Source organism: Hypomesus transpacificus, chromosome 19 (assembly GCF_021917145.1).
Source record: "Hypomesus transpacificus isolate Combined female chromosome 19, fHypTra1, whole genome shotgun sequence".
In the NCBI taxonomy this organism is placed as follows: domain Eukaryota; kingdom Metazoa; phylum Chordata; class Actinopteri; order Osmeriformes; family Osmeridae; genus Hypomesus; species Hypomesus transpacificus.
The window spans coordinates 513,044-523,340 of record NC_061078.1 but is presented as its reverse complement, the minus strand read 5'-3'; the positions used below and the strand labels follow the sequence as shown (position 1 = coordinate 523,340).

At 47.7% G+C, this 10,297-nt stretch overlaps 1 protein-coding gene and 1 non-coding gene across 2 annotated transcripts; both read left to right on the top strand.

Moving 5' to 3' along the window:
• The first annotated feature begins 50 nt into the window (after positions 1-50).
• Positions 51-5,568, top strand: ints15 (integrator complex subunit 15). Its single transcript, XM_047041818.1, has 8 exons — positions 51-136; positions 603-829; positions 3,288-3,509; positions 3,776-3,941; positions 4,062-4,327; positions 4,591-4,849; positions 4,937-4,976; positions 5,129-5,568. Exons 2-8 carry the CDS (start codon positions 638-640, stop codon positions 5,370-5,372), a joined length of 1,389 nt encoding a protein of 462 aa, XP_046897774.1. The 5' UTR covers positions 51-136; positions 603-637; the 3' UTR covers positions 5,373-5,568.
• Positions 5,569-5,747: 179 nt separating this feature from the next.
• Positions 5,748-5,911, top strand: LOC124482335. Its single transcript, XR_006957746.1, has one exon. It is a non-coding gene; the product is annotated as a U1 spliceosomal RNA (small nuclear RNA).
• The last annotated feature ends 4,386 nt before the right edge of the window (positions 5,912-10,297 follow it).

Below are 10,297 nucleotides of genomic sequence, written 5' to 3'. Positions count from 1 at the left end.
ATTTAGCATAATACTGTTTGTCCTACTGAGACACCCGTACAACAGGAAATACAAGAAGTGTTGTATTTCAAGGTACTGTGCGTTCTCTCTGCGCTCCTGCTTCTGTTAGTGGGAATCAAGTGTTCATGTTAAACAGGTGAGAATTACAGCCAAACTGTGGAACCACTACTTTGGATAAAAGCGTTTGCTAAATTTATAAATATACAGTAATAATAAAGTAATTTGTGCAGCGCACGTGCCGCAGCGGGACCTGGCTAAAGATAGCGAAATTAGCTCACCTACATAGCTTCTATAAGATGGCTAGCTTCCGCAGCTGTAGCCTCTTAGCCAACTAGACAGCACAATAATCTAGCAGAATAGCTTGTACAGTTGCATGTAACTTTTCAAAGTGAAATGGGTAAGTGCAGGGTCAAACTTAGTTGCGCGAAGGCAACCGTGCACAACGAGACAATCGGCATGTTGTAGTCTACACCCGCCAGCATCCTAGCTAACCTAACCTGGTTGATGTTGTGCGGAGCTAGGACTTGGTTGTAAGGGCTATCATTGTCAGGTTATTGTGACGGTCAGTGTGTAGAAGGACTGAAGTGTTGTTAATTTGACAGGGTTAGGGTTAGGTGTTGCAAACCCTGTTGCAGGCATGGGGGACATCCGCCAGTCTCTGCTGCGCCGTGACTCGCTGAGTGCAGCCAAGGAGCTTCTGTATCACCTGGATATTTACCTGAGTGGCCAGGTACAGAACAGTTCCGCCCCTGCGGTGGACACGCCCACTCTGGAGCTGGTGGAGGAGTTCATCCTGCACACGCCCAAGGACCGACACCCCCCCCCCAGGGTAACACCACATACCCCACCCATGGGCGGAGCGGCGGGGAGGCTTCTGGGGAGGCTTCTGGGGCTTACCACACCATACACACCATACTAGGGCTGCAACTAACGATTATTTTAGTAATTGATTAATCTGTCATTCTTTTTTCGATTAATCGATGAATCTGGGGAAAAAAACAAAAGCATACATTTTTGGTTTGTTTAAAACATTTTTGAAAATTGAAAGGTTGTGGAAGTAGGCCAGACTATTAGAATAATCTGGTGTATATGTAAGATTTTTTGACACAATTTTGAAAAAAGTTAATCAGAATGGTATTTATTCGCCATGAAAGTTTGCACAGACAAGGAATTTGCTTTGGCAGGAAGGTGCATACAATAAACATATAGGAATCTTAAATTTAAATATGTGGTCTAACTATACTAAGGGTACTTAAACTAGCAATAGTAAGTGGAATACAATAAAATAAAATATAAGTGGGCGAGGATTAAAGGTCACATGACATGAAAACTTCACTTCAGGAGGTTATTTAACATTAATATGAGTTCCCCTAGCCTGCCTTTGGTCCCCCAGTGGCTAGAATCTTCGATAGGTGTAAACCAAGCCCTGGGTGTTCTTCTCCGACTTTGAGAAAATGAAGGCTCAATTGCTCTGTTTGAAAATCTCCTCCTTGTGACGTCACAAGGAGGAAGGTTACCTCCCCTCTCTGCTTTGCCCGCCCAGATAATCTGGCCCGCCCATGAGAAACTGAGCTACGATCGTGCAAAGGCAAGTGCGATATCGTTTTTTCCTGGAGAGACATTGCTAGCAAACGAACTAAGCATAATAGTTGCTCTGTGTTTGGATGTACAAATCAAAACAAAAGTCTTTTTTTTAGTTAGTTCATCCAAGCCTCTGCGCAACCAATATCTTCATTTTATTTTAGCTGGAAATGCGCCGACACAACTTCCCAAAGTTTTATATGTCTGCGCCAAACTTTTCAGCCACTGTTTCCTCAACTTGAGCCAAAGCAAAGCTGGCCTTGCTGAAATTAAATTCTGGATCATTACTAACTCTCCTTGGTCAAGCTACAAACCTTGGACAAGTAAGTTAACTAACGCTATATCATTTTGTTGCTTTACTGTATATGGTTACCTAGCTTGCTACCTTTAGAATGTGGCTGTAACATTAGCTCTGCAGCTAACAGATGAGTTACTGTTGCTAATGTAAAGGTAGATGGCATCAAGTGTATGTGTGTGACTACAAACGCTGTAACGCGAGTGTTGTACACTTCTTTGTTATTTGGATAACCGTTCTGCTGTTGGTGTTATGGCGCGCGCGATATCCGCCTTTCTCCTCATTGAAATGACTGTGTGTGCACCTCTGCAAACCAGGGTGATCAGATGAGAATGGCTAAATTCGAGGCACCTTACAGCAACAGGGGCTATGAGCCATTGCATACATCCATTGTAAACATTAGCGTATGTTGCCGCCCCTCTCCTCCTCATTAGCATTTAAAGCTACAGACACAGAAACAGCGCGTTTTGAGGAAAGCTCATTGTGGGACTGCTGGTAGTGGCTGTAATTATGCACCAAGGCTGAATATCGGGAAAGATACTTCAGATACAGTAATAGGGAACCACTAAGGCCTATATAAAAGCATCTAAAAACAGCATGTCATGTGACCTTTAAGCTATTTTCAAAGATTAGTGATTTTCTATCATTTTATTTGAAACTTAATTGAAAACGTAAAGGCTGTGGAAGTATACCAGACATTGTTATGATACTCTGCTTTCTGTCTGAGGTTTTATATTCATAAAAATATTATAAAAGTCTAAATTTTTCAAAATGGTATGGGTAGTTTTCGCCCGGTCCCTAGCGCGACACTGCAAAGTAGCGTCTTCCGAATGTGAGACAAATGTCGAATATGAAACTAACTTCACCTCGGTCAATTAACACACTTTTTCGATGTATTTAGTGTGAAATGCTCCCACACCTTGGATGACTTAAGTCGTACTGATTTCTCCGCCATGTGTTTCAGAACAACGTTACTCATCAACGTCTCTCCGATGGTCTTTCCTCTACCTCCGCTTTGCTCCGCGCTCAACTAAACTTTTGTATTTAATAAACAAACATCTCTGCAACTTATTGAGTGGTGTAATAATCGCGCGACACAACGAATCAATAATGAAATTCGTCGCCAACGCTTTTAATAATTGATTTTAATCGATTCGTTGTTGCAGCCCTACACCATAAACTCTACCAAAAGACTCTACCCTGGGTAACCCTGACCTCCTCACAGACATTTAGAACAGCTTTATTCAAATATAGTATTTATTATACATTGTGTTCACAGTAGACTGAACAAAGTAGAGAGCTCTGCAGGAGCTGCAGCTGTTGGAGATCATGTGCAGCTGAATGTGTATACATATACCTGTGTGTATGTATGTATATGGTGTGTGTATACGGTGTGTGTATGTGTGTATAGAGGATGAGTGCCCTTCAGGAGCTGCAGCTGTTGGAGATCATGTGCAGCTGTTTCCTGGAGCAGAGTCGGGATGCTGTGAGACAGCTCATCTTCTCTGCCCTCTTCGGTCTCCAAGGCAACCAGGCGGACGACAGCCGCATGGCATTGCTATGTAAACTGGTTTCTATGGCAATTGCTGTTGGCAGGGTCTCTATCCTGGAATGTGCTGCTACCTGGTTACAGGTGAGTCAGACACAGTTATCCTACAGTTTTCCCTCCTCTCCTCTGGTTGGCACTTGTTACTTTGTGTGTGTGTGTGTGCTTGGATTTTGAGTGCGTGTATAAATGTATATACTGTATAAATTTGTGTACTGTATACACAGTATGTCTGTGTACAGTGTTTGTATAGATATATTTATGTTTATATGTGTATGTATATATTTATGTACTTGAGTGTAAATATGAAATATAACCTGCAGAGGTATGTTTGTATGTGTGTATATTGACAGAGGAGCCACCGTGGCTGTTGTGTGCGTCTGGCCAGGGTACTGGTGGACGACTACTGCAGCCTGGTTCCAGGTTCGGTTCCCACCCTACGGAACATCCACCGCTCAAGCCCTCGCTTCTGCTGCCAGTTCATCACTGCGGTTACCACCCTGTACGACCTCTCCTCAGGTACCTGACCCATACTCTGACCTCTATCCCTACCCTGACCCCCACCCTGACCCATATCCCTACCCCCACCCTGATCCCTACCCCACCCTGACCTTCTGCAACTTGTGTGTGCGTGTATAGGGGAGCTGTGTCCTCCAGTAGATCTCGTGTCCATGGTGATGTCTTGGCTGCAGGAGGATCCCAGTCTCATTCTCATCACCTTCCTGAACACGCCCGTCTCTGCCAGCCAGCCAATCAGCTCCCTGGACCTCACCCCCCTGGCTGGCCTGGTGCGCTGGTGTGTCAAAGCCCCGTTGGCCTACAGGCGGGAAGGGAAGCCGAGTCTGACCAATGGGACGACAGATGTTGGAGCCCTCTTCTCCGCCCTTCACTTGAGTGTTCTACAGGTGTGTTACTGTCTGTGTGTATGTGTGTCGATGTAATGCGTGTACTTGTGTCGATGTAATGCGTGTGTCGATGTAATGCGTGTGCGTGTGTCGATGTAATGCGTGTGTCGATGTAATGCGTGTGTCGATGCAATGCCTGTGCGTGTCGATGTAATGCGTGTGTCTATGTAATGCGTGTGTCGATTTATGCATGTGCGTGTGTTGATGTTGTGCGTGTGTTGATGTTGTGCGTGTGTTGATGTGGTGCGTGTGCGTGTCCCCAGGTGCTGCTGCTCCTGCCGGCGGTCCTGACGGATAAAGGCATTCTGGGTCGTCTGGCTCTGCTGCAGTTGGACCAGCTGTCCTTGCTCACCTCCGACCTGGCCCGTCTGCTGGAGAACACACACTCCCACACGCACGCCGACACGCTCAGCGACATACACGCCGACGCGCTTGGCGACACACATGCCCAGCTCTGCGTGGACAGGCTAGCCCAGGCTTTGCAGGTCTCCATGGCAACAGGTGCTCTGCTCTGCTCCAGAGGTGAGAGGGTGGGGGAGGAAGAGGGACGGATGTCATGTCTAAAATGATCAGGAGCTGCGGTGATGTCATATCCTGTTTCCTTTCCAGAGGAGCTGCGAGTGCTGTGTTCCCGCCTTCCTCACAGCAAGTAAGAAGCCATTACCAGGCCAACACACTTAAAATACTTTATTTCAATCCACAAATTGTATTAATGCACAACGTGGATCAGATTTCTAAATGTTGCAGATGATCACCACACACCCAAACTGATGATGTCTTGTCTTCTCACTTGTCCTCCAGTCTCCTCCAGTTGGTGATGTGTGGCCCGGTGCAACCAAGCGGCTTCTACCCCCACATCCACACCCCTCCTCTGGGATACAGTTCCCTGGCCTCGCCCCTACCTCCTCCTCTTGCCTCCCCCCTAACCCCTCACCCCTCACACACTCCCCTGGCTTCCCCCCTAACCTCTCACCCCTCCCATCCCTCTTTCTCTCCCCAGCCCTTCCTTCCAGCCATGTCCTATTCCTTCCATCCTACCCACTGACCACTACCCTAATCCCATCCCATCCATCCTACCCACTGTGCAAGGATGTGTGCGTGCGCAAGGATGTTTGGGTGTTGGTGGATGTTTTTAGGTTGTGTGATTCCGAGGGTGTGTCGGATGAGAAAGGTGCAAGAATGTGTGTGTCTGTGTTTTGGTGCCCCAAAAAGATGAATCGAATAAATTTTTTGCCAAACGAGAAGTTGACAGTTGTTGTTCTGTCTTTAGTTCTGTTCAGCTGTAATGATATTTTGACAAATAAACTGCTTTATTTTTACTCTGGTGTTCTTACTCAACAGGTAAGATGTTTACTGTCTTTAGCAGGCTAGCATCATTGCACCATTTTTTCTTGGCTTAAACATACAATCCACCATCGCGAGCCTTACCGCCCAGGGGATACACCTTGATCACGAAGCAGGTTCACCCAGGGCGAGGCTTGGCCATTGCACTTTGGCTGTTCTGACCTCTGCGAATTCCCCAAATGCGGGAATCTCAACTGCACAATTTCTGGTAGTGGGGGACTGCGTACACGCTCACCCCCAAAAATGAATGGTCGTTATCCAAGCCTGATATCGACCATTCATTTGAATCCGGTGTGCTGGAGCAGGGAAACTTCTAAAACATGCAGGACTGCGGCTCTCGAGGACCAGGGTTGGCCACCCCTGCTCTAAGGTTACCTAGCCAACCACTGCTACAGGGCTCTGCAGCAAACAGCACTGCACTGTGACCTTAGTTGACCAAAATTGGATTTTCAAGGATCAATGCACCTCTCTATTTTTTTTTGTGAAACAACCCTTATGGGGCGGATAAAGGTAGACAAAAAATACATGTAAAATACTGCAGTTGAGGTACCAGTATAAGTAACCAGACCAAGTATTGTGCATGTGGAACCTAATACTATGGAGATGTCTGCTCTTTTCTAGCAAAAGTTCTAGTTCAAGTCAAGTTCAAGTATTTTATTTGTCAGGTACACAGAACAACACAAGGTCAGACTGGGCACTGAAATTCTTAAGACAACGCAAGCACCTGGCATAACATATAAGTACACAGAACATAATTTACATCTATGCTGAGCTTAAATAAGTGAAACTTCGTAAATATACAGATAACAATAACTAATACACTATACTAACCCTAAATGCACATAATACGTATTACAACCCTATAACCTATTCTAATCTAGGTGGAGTACAGTACAATAGTGCAAAATTGCAGATCAGTTACTGTGTCAATGACCATACAGGAGCCTGATGGCGAAGTACAGTGAGGTACAGTAGTGCAATGTTACTGATAGTGCAACCAGTAGCTAAAAAGTGACAGTGTATAAGTGACTAGTGTGCATAAAATCAATGTCCATATCAGTGTCCATTCAGAAGCCTGATGGCCCTTGGGTAGAAACTGTTGTCCAGTCTGTGTGTGTGCGACCGTATGCTGTGGTAACGCCTGCCAGAAGGCAACGGGGTAAAGAGACTGAAGGATGGGTGTTAACAGTCTCTTAGAATCCTGCCAGCTTTCCTGAGGCAACGTGTGTGGTAGGTGTCCTGTAGGGCTGGGAGCTTCCTGCCGATGATGAACTCAGCAGAACGGACCACACTTCGTAGGGCCTTGCGGTCCCTGTCTGTGCAGCTCCCATACCACACTGTAATGCAACCAGTCAGAATGCTCTCTATAGTGCATCTGTAAAAGTTAGTGAGGATGACTGAGTCCATACCAAACTTCTTCAGTCTCCTCAGGAAGAAGAGGCATTTACGGGCCGCTTTGACCACCTTGTCCGTGTGAACAGACCAGGTAAGGTCGTTGCTGATGTTCACCCTGAGGAACGTGAAGCAGCTGACCTTCTACTTCAGATCCGTTGATGAGTAGGGGTGCATGCCAACTTTGGGGCCTCTAGGGCCTTCCTAGGCAGAGTTATGGGCCTTGCAAAAGGGCAAGGCGAATATGGCTCAAAAAAAGTCCAGATCCAATGGAAAATATGGCCGTAGAGGGGACTCTGATGAACAGGCCAGGCCAACTTTGGGGCCTCTAGGGCCTTCCTAGGCAGAGTTATGGGCCTTGCAAAAGGGCAAGGCGAATATGGCTCAAAAAAAGTCCAGATCCAATGGAAAATATGGCCGTAGGGGGGACCCTGATGAACAGGCCAGGCCAACTTTGGGGCCTCTAGGGCCTTCCTAGGCAGAGTTATGGGCCTTGCAAAAGGGCAAGGCGAATATGGCTCAAAAAAAGTCCAAATCCAATGGAAAATATGTCCGTAGAGGGGACTCTGATGAACAGGCCAGGCCAACTTTGGGGCCTCTAGGGCCTTCCTAGGCAGAGTTATGGGCCTTGCAAAAGGGCAAGGCGAATATGGCTCAAAAAAAGTCCAAATCCAATGGAAAATATGGCCGTAGAGGGGACTCTGATGAACAGGCCAGGCCAACTTTGGGGCCTCTAGGGCCTTCCTAGGCAGAGTTATGGGCCTTGCAAAAGGGCAAGGCGAATATGTCTCAAAAAAAGTCCAAATCCAATGGAAAATATGACCGTAGGGGGGACCCTGATGAACAGGCCAGGCCAACTTTGGGGCCTCTAGGGCCTTCCTAGGCAGAGTTATGGGCCTTGCAAAAGGGCAAGGCGAATATGGCTCAAAAAAACTCCAAATCCAATAGAAAATATGACCGTAGGGGGGACCCTGATGAAAAGGCCAGGCCAACTTTGAGGCCTCTAGGGCCTTCCTAGGCAGAGTTATGGGCCTTGCAAAAGGGCAAGGCGAATATGGCTCAAAAAAAGTCCAAATCCAATGGAAAATATGGCCGTAGGGGGGACCCTGATGAACAGGCCAGGCCAACTTTGGGGCCTCTAGGGCCTTCCTAGGCAGAGTTATGGGCCTTGCAAAAGGGCAAGGCGAATATGGCTCAAAAAAAGTCAAAATCCAATGGAAAATATGGCCGTAGAGGGGACTCTGATGAACAGGCCAGGCCAACTTTGGGGCCTCTAGGGCCTTCCTAGGCAGAGTTATAGGCCTTGCAAAAGGGCAAGGCGAATATGGCTCAAAAAAAGTCCAGATCCAATGGAAAATATGGCCGTAGGGGGGACCCTGATGAACAGGCCAGGCCAACTTTGGGGCCTCTAGGGCCTTCCTAGGCAGAGTTATGGGCCTTGCAAAAGGGCAAGGCGAATATGGCTCAAAAAAAGTCCAAATCCAATGGAAAATATGGCCGTAGAGGGGACTCTGATGAACAGGCCAGGCCAACTTTGGGGCCTCTAGGGCCTTCCTAGGCAGAGTTATGGGCCTTGCAAAAGGGCAAGGCGAATATGGCTCAAAAAAAGTCCAGATCCAATGGAAAATATGGCCGTAGGGGGGACCCTGATGAACAGGCCAGGCCAACTTTGGGGCCTCTAGGGCCTTCCTAGGCAGAGTTATGGGCCTTGCAAAAGGGCAAGGCGAATATGGCTCAAAAAAAGTCCAAATCCAATGGAAAATATGGCCGTAGAGGGGACTCTGATGAACAGGCCAGGCCAACTTTGGGGCCTCTAGGGCCTTCCTAGGCAGAGTTATGGGCCTTGCAAAAGGGCAAGGCGAATATGGCTCAAAAAAAGTCCAGATCCAATGGAAAATATGGCCGTAGGGGGGACCCTGATGAACAGGCCAGGCCAACTTTGGGGCCTCTAGGGCCTTCCTAGGCAGAGTTATGGGCCTTGCAAAAGGGCAAGGCGAATATGGCTCAAAAAAAGTCCAAATCCAATGGAAAATATGTCCGTAGAGGGGACTCTGATGAACAGGCCAGGCCAACTTTGGGGCCTCTAGGGCCTTCCTAGGCAGAGTTATGGGCCTTGCAAAAGGGCAAGGCGAATATGGCTCAAAAAAAGTCCAAATCCAATGGAAAATATGGCCGTAGAGGGGACTCTGATGAACAGGCCAGGCCAACTTTGGGGCCTCTAGGGCCTTCCTAGGCAGAGTTATGGGCCTTGCAAAAGGGCAAGGCGAATATGGCTCAAAAAAAGTCCAAATCCAATGGAAAATATGGCCGTAGAGGGGACTCTGATGAACAGGCCAGGCCAACTTTGGGGCCTCTAGGGCCTTCCTAGGCAGAGTTATGGGCCTTGCAAAAGGGCAAGGCGAATATGGCTCAAAAAAAGTCCAAATCCAATGGAGAATATGACCGTAGGGGGGACCCTGATGAACAGGCCAGGCCAACTTTGGGGCCTCTAGGGCCTTCCTAGGCAGAGTTATGGGCCTTGCAAAAGGGCAAGGCGAATATGGCTCAAAAAAAGTCCAAATCCAATGGAAAATATGACCGTAGGGGGGACCCTGATGAACAGGCCAGGCCAACTTTGGGGCCTCTAGGGCCTTCCTAGGCAGAGTTATGGGCCTTGCAAAAGGGCAAGGCGAATATGGCTCAAAAAAAGTCCAGATCCAATGGAAAATATGACCGTAGGGGGGACTCTGATGAACAGGCCAGGCCAACTTTGAGGCCTCTAGGGCCTTCCTAGGCAGAGTTATGGGCCTTGCAAAAGGGCAAGGCGAATATGGCTCAAAAAAAGTCCAGATCCAATGGAAAATATGGCCGTAGGGGGGACCCTGATGAACAGGCCAGGCCAACTTTGGGGCCTCTAGGGCCTTCCTAGGCAGAGTTATGGGCCTTGCAAAAGGGCAAGGCGAATATGGCTCAAAAAAAGTCCAAATCCAATGGAAAATATGGCCGTAGAGGGGACTCTGATGAACAGGCCAGGCCAACTTTGGGGCCTCTAGGGCCTTCCTAGGCAGAGTTATGGGCCTTGCAAAAGGGCAAGGCGAATATGGCTCAAAAAAAGTCCAAATCCAATGGAAAATATGGCCGTAGAGGGGACTCTGATGAACAGGCCAGGCCAACTTTGGGGCCTCTAGGGCCTTCCTAGGCAGAGTTATGGGCCTTGCAAAAGGGCAAGGCGAATATGGCTCAAAAAAAGTCCAT

Coding starts and splice junctions, on each gene's coding strand:
- ints15 (XM_047041818.1), top strand. CDS start 638: ATGGGGGACATCCGCCAGTCTCTGCTGCGCCGTGACTCGCTGAGTGCA. Junction 830..3,287: donor ACCGACACCCCCCCCCCAGG/GTAACACCACAT, acceptor ATGTGTGTATAG/AGGATGAGTGCCCTTCAGGA. Junction 4,850..4,936: donor TGCTCTGCTCTGCTCCAGAG/GTGAGAGGGTGG, acceptor TTTCCTTTCCAG/AGGAGCTGCGAGTGCTGTGT.